Raw genomic sequence first — 20,088 nt, 5'->3', positions numbered from 1 at the left:
GATGATCTGAAATATTCCACAGATAATTTTTGCAATTAACTTTACCAATGTATTGTTATTCAGAATATTGCATAAAGTACAACTACAAGTAACTAATTACTGTCTATAATACAACAATCATCATAACCATAAATTTGAGTTTATGCAACTGACTAATTTTATGATTCTCATTGAAACATTTAGCTCAGCTTTACTGCTCAATTCAAAAAGATTCCCTACTATAGTCATAATGTACTGGGAGTTGGGAGATTTGCAGCCTTCTCATTTGGTATTGCAACCCGACACTTTTCGTTAATATCGGGTGAGGAATTTTCCCCCAAAAACAAATTTTACTACCTGGTATCATAGACTTTGGATTCAGTTGTCCTTTTTGTCTATCTTTACTACCAGGTGACTCCTTGACACCTTTAAGTTTAGAATCTGATTTAAATCTCGGTGACTCTCCATTTACATCCTCTACTACTTCCAGCTGACCTGTTTCAGAACTCAGCTGTCTCATGGGTGATATTGGTATAGAATCCTTTAACTCACTTTCTTGGCCTATAACAATATCTATGTGTAAGTGTGGTGATTTTAAATTATTCATCTTAGATGCAAAGGGTTGTGAGATCAATGCAAAGGCCTAAGACCAGCTGGTAGATCAGATCCTCAGGTAGCCTACATGTACATCTGTTGCTATATTTTTAAGATAGGATTATTTTTTCCATTCCAAAGAACAATTGGAGATGTCTTGACATGATCTTAGAATGATACCACTTTCACTGTTTAACCATTGTGAAATAAAAGGTTGTTTTTATTTTAGATAAATTGCCAAGTGGCCATTACTTGCTGATCTATGTGATGTATAAAATATGCCTACCATAACATTCTATGGAAAACAACATTTCATATACTCTCTTTACTTCATTGTAAGTTGGTCTTCGAGTAGGGAATGGTATAACTCTAATTCTGTCATCGTCTTTGGTAAATGGAGGGTTTTTACCACCATAAAAGATCTTTCGATTAAAACTAGGAGCTCGTAGGAAGAGAAAGTCACAAGTATTAATAACCTCACCATTATTCATTATCCAATCTTGTATTTCCTACAGTAAACAAAAAACAGTAAGTCTTGTAGTTTCAAACATATAATCTGTAATTTTTCTTGGTTGTAATATGTAAATTTTCTCATAATTGCAAGGAACTGTTCTACTCAATCAGCAGAAAAGTGTTTAAGGTGATGCAATAGAGTCTAAAATGAAATTTCTAAGTTTTCCCTTATTGATCACTCCAGCATGTGAATTTTGTTTCCAATCAACTCATATTATAACAAAAATTGACTAAATGTCAATAGATACCAAAATCAAATATAATCTTTGAAGAGCTTGACCAGATAGAGCTTGACTGACAAACACAGCCAAATAAATAGTCCAGATATTGAATTTGATTTCAAATTGAAGATACCTGTATAAGAGCAGCCTCATTATATCTTCGTAATGAAGCTCCAGCAGACTTGGGAGCATTACCACCTTGACTATCTCTACTACTCTGAGCTGTTCCTCTCTTAGCTCTCACTACATACCGATGAAAAGTTTTATGGGTTAAAACTTGTTTTCTGAAACATAAAGAAATGTTATTGCAAACTGAATAAACTAATTTACTATTATTATATCATAGTACTGCGTCTGTAACTGCCACCTGAAATTATCTGAGATTGGCTTGGTCATTTGTTGTGATCACTTCAGTTTGAGCTAAGATCCTTGATTCCTAAAATGTTTCTAGTCAGTTTGTAAAGTAACCTACCCATTATATATTGCTCCTGCAAAATGGCCACCAGCAGACATGAAAATGGCTGAATTTGTTTTCTGAGGCAATTTTTTAATTTCTTCAATCAAGTCAGTCTGCTCTGTTAATCTGTTCTAAAAAAAAGTGACTTTAATTACAATCCAAAATTTCATATTAAAACATTTGCTATAAAAACTTTATTACATGTACAGATATTTGGCTTAACAGATAAATCATTCTTTCATTTTTTTCTGTTTATTTAAAAAAAGACACTGAGTTATAGCAAAATACCTTTTTATGGTAAAGAAGACATCTGTAGAGTGAAATCAATTCACCATCTTTGGTTTTCAGGTAAATCTTATTCATTTGATGTTTGGAATTTTTAGTTTTCTTGGTGACACTTTCTGTTTCACTCTCACTTGAACAACTAGCAGCAGACGACTTGACATGTGCTGGCAAGGCCAGGTTACTCTTGACCTTGGATTGACATTCAGTCTCTTCATCTGAAGTACGTTCACCTTCATCCTCTGATCCTGATATACTGGAGACATCATCTAATAAGTGGAAAATATGACTTACATCTTGCCATTGATTCCTGATGAATTAGAGATTTATGTCTTACTTTTCTGCTCCGGTTAGCATTCACCCACAGTGCTTTTGAGATTTAGCTTCTAAAACCCTACCAACAAAATATGAAATATATATGACTGAATTTCTATCAGGTCACATCAAATCTGTAGTCTCTAAAATGTTCACAAGAAGCCAATGGTAGTACTTACTGGCTATTTTTTCAAAATCTTCAATTTTGACTGTCTTGAAGCCACCTAGTCTCAATCTAAGATTATATCTATGCCAATCAGATTTATAATGCTGCTCCTGAAATGAATCAATTTCATGAAATAAATACATAATTAAAGGGTGAAAGGAAGATGCTGTGTTTATTGTTGTGTACAGTAAGGTGATTTTAGGGCCAAACCCTAACACTGGCCTACTTGTTTTCTTTTCCTAATATTCAAAATCCCTATGCCATGCCAGTTGTGTCTGGACATTTTGAATATATGACTAATTATCAAATGTATTAAAATCCTAAATAAAATCATAAGCCTACCTGTTCTTTTCGATCCTCAAATGTACATTCACAACAATTACAGTACATCTTATCTGATACTGTTAATTTGAGTTGTGTTTCACTGGATACATCTAGTAATAATACATAAAATTATTTTTTACCACCTTTTGCAATAACTGTGAGATCTTGCTAGCATCATCAGTTAGTGCATCCACAAGATTATCACATACAGGCTTTGCAAACAACCAGCTGGTAGGCAAGATCTCCAAAAAACCTTAAGCTTATAACTTGTTATAAATAGTTGTTTCTTTTTTTATATATATTACCATTACTGACTTAATAAATACCTTTTTCTGTATCACTTATGGAGACAATTGTGTCATAATCACTGGAGATATTACAAGCAGCCAAGCTCAGGCCTTTCAATTTGTTTTCTGCAGCTTTTTTATCATATAACATACAAACACTGTAATCATTACATCTTACTCTTGGTAATTTCTTTATTATTCCTGCCATTTTAAGCAATATTCTGAAGAAAGAAAAGGCTTACAACACAAATGGTTTCTAAATTGGCAGTTGATATAACCCCTTATTTCTGGAACATATTTTACTGTCTGTATTTCGGCGTAAATTTACGAGATTGGTCAACTTTTATTTCAGCCTAGTGTCAAAATCTAATTCTCATGAATGGCTATTGTCTGAGCAAAGAAAAAAAGTTTTTTTGAATATTTTCTATTATTTTATGAGAATTGGAATAGAAGTCTCAAAATAGTACTGTTAGTCTTAATGTCTTTGCTTTGATAAAAATATAAAGATAAGCACACATTTTGTTTTCATGTTTGCTTTTACAAGGCCCATTTTCAGCCAAAATTTTTGACTTTTTAGGGTTGAAATTTCTAGGAGGGCAATGAGATTCTTATCAATGTAAACTACAAAAGAGCATATTTTTATCAATGCAAAGAAATTCTATTTTAAGGCTGATATTCCAATTCTCTTAAAAAATATTAAAAAAATTAAAAAAACTTTTTATTTTGCTCAGACAAGAATATTACACAAAGATAGCTTGCCAGGAAAGGTAACATACGCCCACTGGCAGCTGTCAGAAATGATTAAACAGTCTTTAGTGACTACAGGGTTGCACAATATAGCTAATAGAGTGAAACGTCAAGTCAGACACGATATTTCGGTGAAATATTATCCGATCATTGCGAAAATCGATAGGGATCATCTTCATAATGACATTGACATACAAAATAAAAATCAAAAGAATCTGTAAACAATTGCAGCCTGTAGGATGAGCACGAGTTGCACAATATAGCTAATAGAGTAAAACGTCAGGTCAGACACGATATTTCGGTGAAAAATTATCCGATCATCATGAAAATCGATAGATCATCATGAAAATCAATAGGGATCATCTTCATAACTACATAGACATACAAAATAAAAATTAAAAGAATCTGTAAAAAATTGTAGCCTGTAGAGTGAGCACGAGTTGCACAATATAGCTAATAGAGTAAAACGTCAAGTCAGACACAATATTTTTGTGAAAAATTATTCGATCATCTCGAAAATCAATAGGGATCATCTTCATAATGACATTGACACACAAAATAAAAATTAAAAGAATCTGTAAAAAATTGTAGCCTGTATAGTGAGCACGAGTTGCACAAAATAGCTAATAGAGAAAAACGTCAAGTCAGACGCGATATTTCGGTGAAAAATTATCCGATCATCACGAAAATCAATAGGGATCATCTTCATAACAACATTGACATACAAAATAAAAATCAAAAGAATCCATAAAGAACTGTAGCCTGTAGAGTGAGCACGAGCCAAATGTGAACGGACGGACGAACTGACGTCCGGACGGACCGAAGGACGGACGTACCGACCGACGGACAGACAGACGGGCCGACGGGGTGATTACAATATACGTCAATAATATTGCAATGATATACAAGACGTATTGACTATTGATATCTACAGGAATAGATATCATATCTTTTTCTAGCGCCAGTAGTTTTACTGGCATATTTTTATTGGTTTATATTTCGCGCATAAATATTTGTATCACGTGATAGTTTTGTTTACTTTTACTGGCTTCCGCTCAAGTAAAAGCGGCGTTTTGTTATTACTTTATTTTGTGATTAAACCTGTGAATTCATCATCCAAAAGTGTGTTAATATTGATGGGCGTGGTGGCAGGATTGCCACGAACTACGAACTACTTATTTTGTTCAATCTGTCAATCGTTAACAACATTTTGATCAAAAGAGATCTGGATGAGTCGACTATCTCGGAAGTTGTGACTAATTCAGAATAAATAGTCTTCACGACAGCAAATATAAGAGCTCCAAAACAATGGAGTCTCACAAAGCATGAAAATATCACCTCTTTCGAGGCATGGAGACAAAACCTTCAATACACATTGTCACTAGACCCAAACTTTGCTCCTTTCCTTCTCGATGGTGTTGAATGGACCAAAAAGGTTGTACAGTCAAGTAACCTAATTTCGTGCCAATCTATTTTTCAGAAAATTAATAATTCTCATGAGTAACCTTGTGTGACCTCCGCATTTGCTGGTTTTAAAAAACATGGGTTCTCTGTACAATATCATCTAGTAGAATGAATCCAGTAGTTTCAAGCAAGGTAAAATGTATTAATGTATTTAAGTTATTACCAAATGTCACAATTTTTTATTGGCCATATTTCCTTTTTATTTATAGATCAATTATTTTACACAAAAATAGGTGACACATTTTGCATTCATAAAGAAAATCAAACAAACCAATCTTAATTATGTTATAGAATATCTGAGGAAACAAAATTTTCCTTTTTTTTAAATCTGACTAAATTCGGTGTTGAATCCTTATATGCACAAATATAGATTACACCACTGTATCATCAGATTGAAACAAATTCTTAAATGAAACGTGTGACAGGCAACCACCACCACTACAGCTACCTGCCCCTGGTCTCTCAGTCAATTCCCCAACAATCATGCCTGACTAGGTTTGTAGTCAAAATTCACATACTTATCTAAACAAATCGCTTAATGTACCAATCCATTTTATTAATTTATAGGTATTTTCGAAGTATATATGTTATATATTAACGAAATATGTCATTTTATGGTGAAATCATTTAATATTTCACACTAGAGGAACTAGAGCTGCCATGTTGATATCAAATTACGGACTAAATTTAGCATTGGAAGTTTCTACTAGCAGAAACATTTCATAGCGTATGTCATGCATTAATTTTGACAAAAATATAAGAAATGGAGAGTGGTTATTGAAATCAATTGATTCTTTGTGGGTTTTTAGTTACCAATCAGAAGTTGATAAATTAACTTCTCGTTTCTCCATCCAATCCGAAAAATATGTGACCTTGACCTTGACAATTCAAATTTTACTTGTTTTTGTTATTATAAAATTGTCGAATTTTCTAATTCAGGATATTAAAGATTTTTCAACATCTGAAATGACAATTTTGATAACTGCATTGACGAAAACATGTCATCATGAGACGTTAGACTGATAAAACATAAAAATGACCTCATATCTGAACCTGAAAGGAAATATATCCACAAACTCTATCGAATAGTTTTGATTATAAAGCTAATTCCATTGTCAACATCAGTAATATTTTATTTGTAAGTAACCTAGGCCTTTACTGGCTTTAGATAGAAATGCCAAGAGTCATGGAAGAATTTTGAGATTAAAAATAGTTGATTTGAGCATGTTAATGTGTCTTTTTCATCATCTCAGTATAAGACCAGGAGACGGTAACACTCTCAATTTATGGACTTTTTCAAAATGATCTTTATTATAAATTTCAGAACCATATAAGCTTACTAGAGATGGCAGCAAAACAAGAAAATCAAACTGTCACCAGCCTGAAACAAAAAGTTATTGAAGATTATTTGACATGTATCATTTGTTCAGACACCTATGAAGATCCACATCAGTTGAAATGTCAGCATACATTCTGTTTAAAATGTCTGACAGCTTACATTCAAAAAAGGAAATTTACTAACTCATTTCCATGTCCAGTTTGTCGTACAAATATAGCTATTCATGGAAACAAAATGGATTCACAAAAGCATCTAATGATAGGTGACATGCTCACATTTTTTAACAATGTGAAAGAATTCAGAAATATTGAAGTTGAAATAGGGTTTCCAACATCTGTTAGTAAATTCTGTAAGCTCTGTGATGAAGATAGAAGATCTGATTCATATTGTCCAATTTGTTTTGTTTGGTTATGTGAACCCTGTACTCGTGGACATAAAAAACTACAAGCCACAAAATCACATTCATTGATGGAAGTCAGTGAATTTTACAAATTCATTGAATCTTTGGTCAAAGAGAAATGTTTAAAAATTGCTACCATGAGAGATGACGTTGAGGTAAGAATGGCCTCACTGGAGTCAGCTTTATACACAACATCTGAAATTAAAGCTGAAGTCGGCTTTGAAATAAAAAAGAGGTATCAAGCACTTCAGAACGCAAATGAAAAACAGAAGAATGGTCTTCTACAGCAATTAGACTTGAAATATTCTGGAATATCAAGAGACATTGATCAATCTATGATTGATCTGGAGAAGGTGCACCAGAGACTTTGTGGCCTGATAGATTTATATGAGAATTTGCAGAAAGAACCAACATGTTTTCAAGGCTCTGAGATTGATGATCTTGAAAAAGCTGCAGAACTCATTACAGGTGACTACAGATCCCTTGACAATTCCATGAATGCTTCAGATGTTCCAATCATTGAATATAAAGCTGTTTATAAGAATGATAATTTACAGGAGTCTGGTACAGCTTTTGGAAACATATTTTTGCGTTCCAACCCAGGCATCTCCTTACCATATGTTGGTGAGGGAGTAACATGCAAGATGAATCAATGCACTCATGGAAATCAGATAACTGGACTCTCAGTTTTGGATGATAAACATTATATAGTTGTGTCAAATGACAAAGTTTTGCTTTTCATGGATTCTAAAATGATTGATGTAGGGCTGAGATCACAGACCTCTACAACATGTTTCTGGGGAGTAACACATATAAGTAAAAACAAAGTTATACTTACTAGCATGGAAAGCTGCTTGGGATCTGGAAAAATTACCATTTACCAAAGAAATTTAGCTCAAACTTTTCAAATTTCTGATGTATTAATTGAAGGATTAACTAGCCCAAGAGGTGTTTGTAGTAATCAAGATGGTTCCTTCATGGTTTGTGACCAGTTTGATCGCTGTATTTACTGTTTCAGTCAGGACTGCCAGCTCAAGCGGATCATCAAAAAGTCTAAAGATGGCTTGCCTTTATTTGTTCAACCGATGTTTGTAACTCAAAATACAAATGGTGATATAATAGTGTCTGATCACGGTTCATTTGTTAAGATTCTCAGCAAAGACGGGGATATTAAATATACCTATGTCTCGGGAAAACCAAAAAGTGAATTTTGGGGAGTGGCTACTGATAGAGATGGAAATATTTTAGTTACAGATTGGAATCATGGAATACATATTTTGAATGAAAATGGTGACTTTAAGATGTTACGTAATGATTTTCCGTATGGAATGCATCCTATGTCTATAGACCGCCATCCTCAACATAATACGTTCATGATTGGAACATCAGCTGGTGAAATTTATTTCATGAGTTGAAATTTAGGCAGGATTTTAATGTACTGTGGTCCATTTATATCATGGACTATTATATGGAAAATACTGATCATCAAAATACAGAATGCATGTATGTGAATGCATAATTATCCCTGTCTTTCTAAGTTTAAAACTAAGGGAGTCACTGATTTTTTTTATTATCAAACCAGTTTAATATTTGTCGCCGATCGTTTTATCCTCATCATCCAGATTCATTTTCCTTTTATATGCATGATCCGCACAAGATTATCGAAATAGTGGAAACTGACTGACTGGAGACTTTTTGTTTCCTTGTGTACCTGCAGAGGGTTGGTTAAACTCTTGACAAAGCTCTAGTCGGCGACAATAATGGCAGACCAAGACAGTTCATGTGCACGCACCATAAGACACAAATTTGTCTTTTCTTAAAAATATCAAATTTTTAGTACAAGGTAGCCTACTGTTACTAAATATGAAAATGAAAATTTTAATACTCATATGAATACAAAGTAGAGGTACATGTATTCTTATGACTTGGAAAAATACCAGTTTGTCTCACATGTCTGTAATTAATTCATAATTAGCTAAATAAGAGGATAATTAACAACAGAATTCCACTGAGTGACCGATCAAGGAAGGTCAAAAAGTCTTTTTTTTTTTGTTTATCCAGACTGTACACACATGGACATGGACAGACTCTTAATTATATGCAATAAGGACTCATAATGATATGATTAAGAATACGTATGCTAATTCATAAGAAACACCAATTATTCAAATAGCTAAAAGAAATAAGGAAACTCATCTTTAATAATTTATTCTACGTTACTATACGTATCTTATTGTATTTGTGTGACAGAAAATGAATGTTAATTATTAAATATTCTTTTCTAAATAGTAATTGTTTTTCTTTATCAAATATTAATACTTAATAAGTTTAAGTAAGTATCAGAGATTTTTTTTCAGATATTCAGTATTTTTTGTCTTCAAATAAACTTATAACAGAAAAATATTGTTAAAATATGTTACTGCCAATCAACTATATTTCTTACCATGGTATGTACCTCATATTACTTTTTTTTTTTTTTTGACAAAATGAATTTTTCTTTTGTGAAAAAGTATTATTATTTCGTTTACAAACAACGGAATATGATGTATTTTAAAATACCATTTCACGGTTTACAAGACGTAAATTGACTTTTTCGTCAAGCAATAAAGGGCCTGAATGATGGTGACTACATCAGCCCATAACAAATGTCCACACATGTGGAAGAAAATCTGTCAGGCGATTGATTTAATAGGTTGGTCATGTCTGTCGCCATCTGTAGAACAATTAGTCAGATTAGTGCCTCACTTATAGCCAGATCAAGCCAGTCAAAGTTGGGATATTTTCGCGCACCATACCACAAGTGGTAAGTAAACAAGGCATTTGTTGTGGCTCCATCTATATCTATTGCATTATTCTGGAGGTGTAGAGTTTCTCAGTAAATGGAGAGCCCAATATGTAGTTTCATTTGTGTTTCAACTACATTTGCAACATGCATGTCACTATGTGCATACTTAGTTCAGCTTTGGTGGCTGCAAAGTCTATTGATTACTTGATCTCCCTTTACTTACACCCAAAGTCGGAAATCAGCATCACATTATTTCTTTTCTTGACTCTTATTATCAAGGTATTGTCTTTTTAGGGACATTCAACTTTTTTGTAAGTGAAAACTATACACCAAAATCTAGAGAAATGTGGCTTTTAACGTATCTGAAAGTTTTAAACTATATAAATCCAGCTGGTAATTTCTAAACGCCAAAAACATTATGTATGATTTTTGGAAGCTGTTTGAAAACTACTGAATGGATTTGAACTAAATAAACGCATAATTGTATCTAGTTATATAGAGCCATTATAAAGCCAATCACCAAAACTAGGTCAAACTGCTTAATTAACAATATTAGTACTCTCGGTCTTTAACTAACCCTATTAAAACAAATTCAGTTTGATCAAGTAGATACATAGATATCAATAGCATACTTTAGAAATATTTCCAAATAATAATAATTTATGACGTTTTTGAAAATGAAAACTTTTTACATGATAATGACAAATGACTCAGTCAAATTGTTGTCTGCGAAATGGTGAGAATTGCATGAAATATTTTGATTCCAGTGCCTCTACTTTTTGGAGGTCATTAGTGTTACATATAGCTGATTATTCCTGTCTTTCTTTCCAGAGAAAATGAACCAAGTCACTTCATAATGCTATTCATTTATGCATTGTTCTTAGTTTCAGCAGCACTCAAATCAAAATGTCCAACACAGATAATGTATTAGCTGGATTGGATGAAACTCAAGTTAAATTGATGCAAGAGGAATGTATTCTAGTTGATGAAAATGATAAAAATACTGGTTCTGCTTCTAAAAAAGAATGTCATCTGATGGAAAATATTAATAATGGTAGGTTAAATGTTTTGAATTAATGAGTTTCATTAAGCTCTGCACATATTTGCTTATGACAGTAATATCTTATAGATGTTGACTTTGTCACATTGAATTAACATGGACGAGATCACTATTTGATCTAGATTTGAATGAAATTTTATTTAATATCTCTCTGAAAATGATCAATAAATGAAAATATCCCTAAATTGTATAGTGGCTAAATCTGAAAAAGCTATTTAGAGTGAGAATATTTAGAAAATAAATGTTTAAAGTTACTTTTCAGGTATGTTACATAGAGCATTTAGTGTGTTCCTCTTTAATACCAAAGGTGAATTATTATTACAACAAAGATCCACAGAGAAAATCACATTTCCAGGTAACTTTTATAACCATAATGTTGTGACTGTAAGAAAATCACACAATTCCTTAAAAAATATCTCTACCTTGGAAATTATTCTTCATTCTTATTATCAAGGTATTGCCTTTAAAATGAATATATTCATAATGATGACAAATGATGTCTTTTGGCTTTACTATTTATGGCAGTGTCTCAAGTAAAAGACAACTCAACTTTTTAACTTTCTGGCCACACAGGGATTTGAAGTCTCAAATTTAGATGGTGAGCTGTGAACACTACTACTCATTGGCTTATCTAAAAAATATCTGTTTCTGAGACTAAGGTATGATTTGTAAAAAAAATGGTGCATGTCTCATTAAAGGGCAAGATTCATTTTTATTCAGGTAGATCTGTTAAAAGGATTAATATATAGCTCAATAATAAGCTTGTTTCATGAAACTGTACGATCTATGTAGTTTATATTCAACTCTTTTTTTTATACATTCCTTATACCGGTATTGGGTTTTGTTCGATTTTAAGCAAAAATCATATTTCAGATCATTTCACAAATACTTGCTGTAGTCATCCATTAAACAGAGAGGGTGAAGTAGATGAACTGAAAGCTATAGGAGTTAGACGTGCTGCTCAAAGAAAGTTACAACATGAATTAGGCATAGTACCACAACAGGTAAGTCATATACCATTAGGAAGAGGAAGATCAGCTGAATTTCTTATACAGTACAGTATTTCACCACCTTTTTCAAAGCTGATGATTATTATCTGTATAAAGATAAATGTTATCTATGATGACTTGACTCACCTGAAAAAATTTTACCAGCTTCTGAGTGGCATAAGTTGTACTGAAAAGGCTCCTGTCACAGTATTATTACAGTTGCCTTGGCAAGTCATATATCACCTGGTGCAGTATTATATTCAATCTCTTTAAGGTACCATTAGAAGACTTCCAGTATATAACTAGAATATTATATAAAGCTGACAATGTTCCATATGATGGGAAATGGGGTGAACATGAAATAGATTATATTTTATTTATTCAAAAAGATGTAGATGTAAAACCCAACTATAATGAAGTGAAGAGTCATAGATATGTTTCACAGATAGAACTCAAAAAATTAATAGGTATGTCTTGCTCCACTGTTAATTTTAATACTTTCATAGTTACATTTATTTCTGTTATGAATCAAAAAAGATTTATTCCTGTTATAAATTACCTTTATTTCTGTTCTTTTCTGAAACACATTACTTCTATTTTTGTTATGAAACACATTTTTATCATCATTATGTTCTTAAAATATTTTTAACTTCTGAATGCATTTAATTAAATTATAGAAACAAGTGAACAGAATGGTTTGTTGATTACACCATGGTTTAAACTAATAGTTGAAACATTCCTTTATAAATGGTGGAATAACTTATCTAATCTACGATCTCAGAAAGACATAGATACAATCCATAGAATGGTTTAAATAGTTGTATGTGTGTAATACCAAGCCTAACTTTAATGCTATAAAGTGAAATGGACATGGCATGTAAATATGAATGACAATGTAGAGATTAGGTTTCTTTCAATTAATTATGGGTTTGCAAACCACAAATTCAAACAAAATATTTACCTGTAACAATATTGTGGTGGTGAGAACACACTATACTTTAAATGAAAAAGTAGAATTAGGCTTGGTATATTGAATCAAAAAAACATATGAAAATATTGAATATAAAAACTATCCCGGCAGGAACTATGGACAGCTCTTCAATCAACTGCACTGAAATATGTAGACAGAAACCTCTACCTCTATTCAAGCCTCTGATAGCTATTTTGAAAGTTTTTGGTGGAGGTATGGAACTGATCCCCCAATTAGGACCTTATTCCAGCTAAAAACTGTCAAAATATCTATCCAAGGCTGGAATAGAGGCAGATGTTTAGACTATGAAATATGGTGATGGTGTTTGGTATGTGATATGTAATTTTAGAAGTGAAAATTAATCATTGCCCTTAACTTGGTTATTCTCATGCATTTAAAAGGCATATCTCCTTTTGACTAAGAACTATTTGTAGACAACTGATACCATAAGGTGAATCATAATTTAAAGTTTACTAGCAAGTTGCATGTGGTAATTGAAATTATGGAACATAGCTGAAAAAATTGGCATGCTGAATATTGTTTGTTTACCTAATCCATGGACACATATAGTAGCACCACAAAATCACAAAGCATTAGAGTCCCACCTTTGGGGCCCAATTTTTTTTTCATATATCTTTATTTTGTCTTCTTTGTTATTGTATTAAATCTTTTAAAACGTTAAATATTGACTAACTGCTTATTTTGTTTTTACATCACATGTATTGTATTCAAAAGCTTCAATCAGATAGAAGATTACACATTGAAAATATACAAAGTCATACTTCATATTATGAAAGCAGACTTGCCATAAAACATCTGGTTCTTGAATTCTGCTTGACATTTTTTTTTTTGAAGGGGGTCTCAACTCTTTAAGTCATCTAAATTTTTCAGTGGGGAGCCCCTCCCTGGAACCCCTCTAGCTACGAGCATGTTTGGGAAGCAAATTAATTGCTTCGACATTCAACAAAATTAGAGTTATGTAAATTTGAAAAGTATTAGACGTCTCGTCAATTTATACCTACTAGGTGCTAGAAGATATCAGTTTCTCTAAAACAAATTTAAGTTGTCTCATAGGAAGTTCAAGAGTTGGAAGATCGAATCACCATGGAGACTTTTAATTTACCTGTAATTTTTGTTTTTGTAAATATTTTATTCACACGAAAAATGAAAAGGATTGGGAAGCATCTTTAAAGAAATTAATGATCAATTTTTGTAAGGGACATTTTTAACCGTAAAATCCCAGAAGGAAAAAAGTCGACACAATCCTTTAGTCAGACTGTTAACAACGCTTTCAGATGTCAAGTCCTCTTTAAGACTTCTCATCTTTTTCCGAAGTGAAGCTCTCTCATCAGAAGAAAGAAATGAAAATGAAATGGATGTCGTCCTACTTTTCTGATCAGAAGAAAGGAGAACAGTTTTAGTGTATGTTGTACATAACCAGTTCACGAGTATCCTCTTACATGACCTTGGTTGTAAAACTTCTGCAATTGAGACAGATCACATACTTTAAGACTATTAACATTACTGTATCTGGCAATTCACCAGAGACAAACGGTGTACAATCTATGGGTGTGGGGTTTTAAGGTCACTGAGTTACATGATACGAACAAAACGAAAGTTACGGTGATATCCAACATTAATTTAGTTATCGTAAAGGTAATTTAATATTATGCTTTTTCATTAAACAGGACCTATTTTTCTGACAGTTGTTAATTAAGACATTTGTTTAATCAGTTGAATTTAAGACTCCCCGTTGTTTTTGTGCTCACAACCACATTTACACAAGATCCATTTAACGGTGTTGATATTGATGAATCACCCTTACGATCTGTTGAACTAGTAGCTTGGGATTCTTATTTGGACTAAGTATACTCCCTCTCGTCCTGACTATCATCATCTTCGTCTTCCGTGTCCGATATCTCTTGTTCTTGTTAATCATGTCTAGTCCACAAAGTAACTTTTCTTAGCTGAAATAAAATGTTATCCCAGGATGTCCCAAATTAAAACACATTCCCACACTACCTTTCTAACGTCAGTGTATTTCATGCAATTCCATAATTAAAAAAAACCTTATGACTTCATTATCGCAAGAGACCTTCGAGTAAATATAAACTAAAGTGTCTCTTATTCAAATACAAAGCCCAGTCAGAACTTTTGGAACCGCGCTAATATTAGGTTGTTAATGACAAGAACAACACAGATGTAAATAATATCATTCTCTTACCTGCTCTGGTTGCCGTGGTTTCGTCAAAAACTTACAATAGCTATTATATTGACACATGCCACGGAAATTATGATGGCAAATTGAGAGAAATGGACTATACTGAGTATCAGAGGTTTTAAATCTGGACAGCAGGATAGTAAACTTCTTATACAAGTGTCGGTAAACGACAAAACTACAACCAATATGTCCCCTAAAAGGCTCTCTGTTTTCCGTTTTATGGCGTTTGCTACGCTACGCTACGCTACACTACGCAAACGACTACCACCAGTCAATTCAGCTTCTGATGCTTTCTTTCGACTTCTTCCCCACATAGTAAACATACTACTGGCACTGTTGAAAACGGACGTCAGAGAGCTCATCTATGCTGCCAACAACGCTGAAAGCATCAGACCTCACAGTCCTAAAAGAATATCTGTGAGTGACCATGCGCCAATTAACAGGTATTACTTTGAATTAGTTGTAAGGAGGAGTACGAAATAAAGCTGAAAACCGGGATGGTTTAACCATTAAGAAAGTTTTATTTTTGTTTTTATGAAGCTTTCTGGTTTGCCTTTTACTTGTTTCAACTTGAAGGCGCTATTTAAATTCACAGGTTCTCCTTTTGTTCTATCTAAAGAATGACCCGGTATGTAAAATACTATGTAAGTTACTCACCATTAGGTAAAAGTCGTATAACTAATAAAGGATAAGATACATTGCTACAGCCAGCTTCGTTACCACAAATAATTTGACATTTTTCTGGTGATGTGCATGCTACTTCATCTAAAAATAATTACGGAGAAGTCAATTTCTAGAAAATTACCTCAGTTGAGTAGTGATAAATAAACTGCTGTGGTAAACCTCCCAGCACCCGACCTGCCAATCTGGAGCTGTTTCAAATGGATGTTTGTGCAGGTTGGGCTCTCCAGGAATATATTATACTTTAACTGAAAAATAGACACTTACAATTTTTTTACCATTTTACATTGTAAAAGAATGGCCTGTGGCTTTGTACTCCTAAACAGATCTGGATAAGGATCCACATTTAACACAACGCACCAAACTATGAGGGAATAAAGAAGGCCATAACAGAGACGTACCGTGAAACGAATGGTAAACGTGTAAATCTACTATTGTTTTTGTCACTGTAGCTGCTGTAGTATCCACCGATTCGAAGTCAACGTTCCAGTGTGAATACGTGATTTAATTGCGATATCGAAGTATACATATTCGATTATTCCGTTTCCGATTTCTGATATTTTTCTTGAGTGCGCCAAGTGCTGCGAAATTGGCGTAATTACAAAGGCTCATGGAGGTTTTATTAGTTTATTAATTGTATATCTATTTCGTTTTCGGTGTAACCTTGTGTATTCATTCGATAAGCTTATTCAAAATGATTATTTTGTATTTTTTCAGTTTTCACGGCTTATTCGACTTATTTGTCCTTATTCGTCTTGTCCGACTAGTACATATGGTCTAGATCGAGTATTAGATATGAATGTTATATTGTTTGAGTAAATGCGATGCGTCCTTTTTATACTTTCATAATAAACTGTTACATTGGATATATGTGTTCAACCTGATAAGCCCGTCGAGACCCATGTTGCTTTGCGTCATAAGACCCATGTTGCTTTGCGTCATAATGCGTCAGTTTTGATGAAATACAACACTAAAGACGGTTATGGAAACCGAATGATGATAACTTTGGTCATAAAACATAAAGCTTCTCTTATTGGTTAAGTGCATAATCATGATTTTGATGTTAATCCACAGTGTTGAAATAATCCAGAATCAATACTTGGCGACTATTGCTGAGATGGTAGCACCGATCACCAAGATGACAGTTTGCAGTGTGTCGGTATACATAACTGCTTTCAATCCTCCTGGAAATAAAGAATAGATGAAATTCAGTGCCACGATCAAACGTCCTTCTGTCGACTGATGTAGCCAGTTCAGACTGAACTCTTGGTGTCTTCCTGAGCTTTTATTGCAGGTGAGTCGGGGGCCACTTTTCAACGAGTATGGAGACTATTGATAAATTAACGGCAACGTAAATATTTATTTGGTAGACTTGCACACCAGTAACAGTATAAAGATCAGTTACCACTAAAATAGCTGGGATACAAATATATATATGCTAGGTTAATTACAACACGCGTCTCTATGCGCTTATAACCAAATATGGACATTTATTGATTTATTGAAAAATAACTTACTGATATTTGGTGAGAACGTACAATATTAAAGCTAGTAGGCTATAGATAGATAAATTCTTAACCTTACTCCACCAACTCGATGTTTTGAATAACACAGTAAAAGCCTACAAATAAATAAAAGAACTTATTTTACATATACAGTGGTGTAACCTATTTTCGTGGATATAAGGATTCAACACCGAATTTCGTCAAAAAAAGTTAAAAAAACGAAAAAAAAAAAAATTTATGTCTTAGATATTTCCTCAGATATTCTACAAAATAATTAAAATTGGTTTATTTCGATTTTCTTTATGAATTCTTCACTTTGACCCATATTTCATGAGCAACCAACTCGGCAACGGCAGCAGAATGCGTCACCTATTTTCGTGTACAATGTTTGATCTATAAATAAGTCTCGAAAAACACGTTGTATGGACACCGGGTGGTATAATTAACTTCTCTTCGTATTTATCTTTAATATCAATTCATTATATTCATGACAATTCCTTCAAAGAACCACGATTTTAAAATAAAATAGTGACTGACAAAATAAGATACGTAGCGTGATATATTGCTAAAAGTCACTGAAACAACATAAGAATATGGTCCACTTTGTGTTCCATAGAAATTTTCTGCTGACACAGAATTCGCTAGTTGATCACGTGACTTCATTCATTGGAATATATTCTAGCAGACGACACTAGGAATTCCGATTACCGCTTGGGATTACAAGGAAACTCGGGCGATAAAAAATGGTGACGTTTGGTAATAAGTGAAATCCGCCATTTTGTATTTGTCAAAGTATACATTATTACACTTTACGTTGCTTGAAACTACTGGATTCATTCTACTATCTAATATTGTAGTGAAAACCCATGTTTATCAAAACAAACTAATGCGGAGGTCGCGCAAGGTCGCTCATGTAAATTATTAATCCTTTCCGGAAATCCACGAATAATAGGTTTCCACAAAATTAGGATACTTGACTATATAATACAGAATACTATCTCCCCTTCCAATATAATGAAAATATCTAACTCCATATTTAAAAATAACAGATTACTTACTCCATATTCAAATATAATGAACATATCTTACTCCATATTTAAAAATAGCAAAGATTACTTACTTCTTATTTTAATATAATACAGATAACTATCTTCCCTTCCAATATAATGAAAATATCTTACTCCATATCTCCCCTTCCAATTTAATGAAAATATCTTACTCCATATTTAAAAATAGCAAAGATTACTTACTTCTTATTTTAATATAATACAGAATGCTATCTCACCTTCCAATATAATGAAAATATCTTACTCCATATTTAAAAATAGCAAAGATTACTTACTCAATATAATGAAAATATCTTACTCCATATTTAAAAATAGCAAAGATTACCTACTCCATAGTCAAATATAATACAGATTTCTATCTCCCCTTCCAATATAATGAAAATATCTTACTCCTAATAGCTTGCCAGGCAAGGTAATATACGCCCACTGGCAGCTTTGATTTGAATAAAAATACTTAGTACAGTAACAATAACCAGTATGAAATATTCTTTAGGGCAATACTGAATACTATTGAGTATGAGTTATAGCCCTTGTTCTTGAAAACGTGTTCAATTTTTAGCTCGTGAAAACTTTAGAAGGCAAATATTCAATCTTTAGCGCGGGACTGAATAGAAAAACAAAGTTTTGTCAAAATCCAGCAAGAATCCTGCCTTTTAGTGTTTAAGAGATAAATTTGAAAGCGTTTTAAAGAAAAAGGGCAATAACTCAAACTAATATTTTTCGATTCTTCTGATTTTCGATAGGTTTATCCTGGTGTGATTACAAACATTCACATCAAGTTTCGTCAAAATCCGCCAAGAATTGTGCCTTCTAGAGTGTTTACGAGTTAAAAATTGAAAGTGTTTCCAAGAACAAGGGCAATAACTCATACTTAATATTTTTCAATTTTTCTGATTTTCAATAGGGTTAAACCTTGGTTGATAACAATCACTCATGCCAAGTTTCGTCAAAATCCATCAAGAATTGTGCCTTCTAGGGTGTTTACGAACTAAAAATTGAACGCGTTTTCAAGAACAAGGGCAATAACTCATACTAAATATTTTTTGATTCTTCTGATTTTCAATAGGGTTCATCCTTGTGTGATTATGAACACTCATGCCAAGTTTCGTTAAAATCCATCAAGAATTGTGCCTTCTAGAGTGTTTACGAGCTAAAAATTGAACGCGTTTTCAAGAACAATGGCAGTAACTCATACTAAATATTTTTCGATTCTTCTGATTTTCAATAGGGTTCATCCTTGGGTGATTACGAACACTCATACTCAAAATCCGTCAAGAATGTGTGTCTTGGCGGACGGACGGACGGACGGACATGTGTGACGGCAATATACGCCCCCCATTTCATGTGGGCGTATAAAAATAACAAAGGTTACTTACTCCATATTCAAATATAATACAGATTTCTATTTCCCCTTCCAATAAAATTAAAACATTTTTTAACTCAGTATTTAAAAATAGCAAAGATTACTCATTTTAATATAATACAGATTACTAACCCTCCCTCCAAATAAAATACATTAATTATTCGCCAATCAAAATTAATACAAATTAAGGATCCCTTTCAAACATAATGCAGATTACTAACTTCCCGTTTAAGTTCAAAAGTTACCCAAATAACTTACTCATTTTATATAACACTAATTACTTACTCCCCATTTTAATCATATTACAAAATACTTAGTCCCCAAATAAATATAATAGAAATCTCTTAATCACAATTCAA

At 32.9% G+C, this 20,088-nt stretch overlaps 4 protein-coding genes across 4 annotated transcripts; 3 read left to right on the top strand and 1 right to left on the bottom strand.

The window, feature by feature from the left end:
- Positions 1-833: 833 nt before the first annotated feature.
- On the bottom strand, positions 834-2,929 carry LOTGIDRAFT_137805 (hypothetical protein; the record flags this gene model as incomplete). Its single annotated transcript, XM_009047844.1, has 7 exons — positions 834-1,082; positions 1,441-1,591; positions 1,780-1,895; positions 2,053-2,151; positions 2,239-2,315; positions 2,541-2,637; positions 2,870-2,929. Coding segments are annotated over 7 exons (849 nt in total), but the record flags the coding sequence as incomplete, so codon positions are not given.
- A 3,765-nt stretch (positions 2,930-6,694) lies between these two features.
- On the top strand, positions 6,695-6,895 carry LOTGIDRAFT_137784 (hypothetical protein; the record flags this gene model as incomplete). Its single annotated transcript, XM_009047843.1, has 1 exon — positions 6,695-6,895. A coding segment is annotated over one exon (201 nt), but the record flags the coding sequence as incomplete, so codon positions are not given.
- A 2,816-nt stretch (positions 6,896-9,711) lies between these two features.
- LOTGIDRAFT_171636 (hypothetical protein) lies at positions 9,712-13,588 on the top strand. The gene is made up of 6 exons (XM_009047842.1): positions 9,712-9,891; positions 10,758-10,927; positions 11,196-11,288; positions 11,807-11,937; positions 12,197-12,389; positions 12,600-13,588. Exons 2-6 carry the CDS (start codon positions 10,780-10,782, stop codon positions 12,734-12,736), a joined length of 702 nt encoding a protein of 233 aa, XP_009046090.1. The 5' UTR covers positions 9,712-9,891; positions 10,758-10,779; the 3' UTR covers positions 12,737-13,588.
- Positions 13,589-15,299: 1,711 nt separating this feature from the next.
- On the top strand, positions 15,300-16,613 carry LOTGIDRAFT_171635 (hypothetical protein; the record flags this gene model as incomplete). The annotated part of the gene is made up of 2 exons (XM_009047841.1): positions 15,300-15,530; positions 16,512-16,613. The coding sequence occupies 2 exons, from the start codon at positions 15,300-15,302 to the stop codon at positions 16,611-16,613; spliced, it is 333 nt and encodes a 110-aa protein (XP_009046089.1).
- Between the last annotated feature and the right edge of the window lie 3,475 nt (positions 16,614-20,088).

Source organism: Lottia gigantea (genome assembly GCF_000327385.1).
Source record: "Lottia gigantea unplaced genomic scaffold LOTGIsca_118, whole genome shotgun sequence".
NCBI classification, from domain to species: Eukaryota; Metazoa; Mollusca; class Gastropoda; family Lottiidae; genus Lottia; species Lottia gigantea.
This window is presented reverse-complemented; position numbering and strand designations above follow the sequence as displayed.

What these genes read in the sequence shown, in the direction of transcription:
- LOTGIDRAFT_171636 (XM_009047842.1), top strand. Translation starts at nt 10,780, where the DNA reads ATGTCCAACACAGATAATGTATTAGCTGGATTGGATGAAACTCAAGTT. An exon ending in GATGGAAAATATTAATAATG is followed by an intron (nt 10,928 to 11,195) that starts GTAGGTTAAATG and finishes GTTACTTTTCAG; the next exon opens with GTATGTTACATAGAGCATTT. An exon ending in AGAACTCAAAAAATTAATAG is followed by an intron (nt 12,390 to 12,599) that starts GTATGTCTTGCT and finishes ATTAAATTATAG; the next exon opens with AAACAAGTGAACAGAATGGT.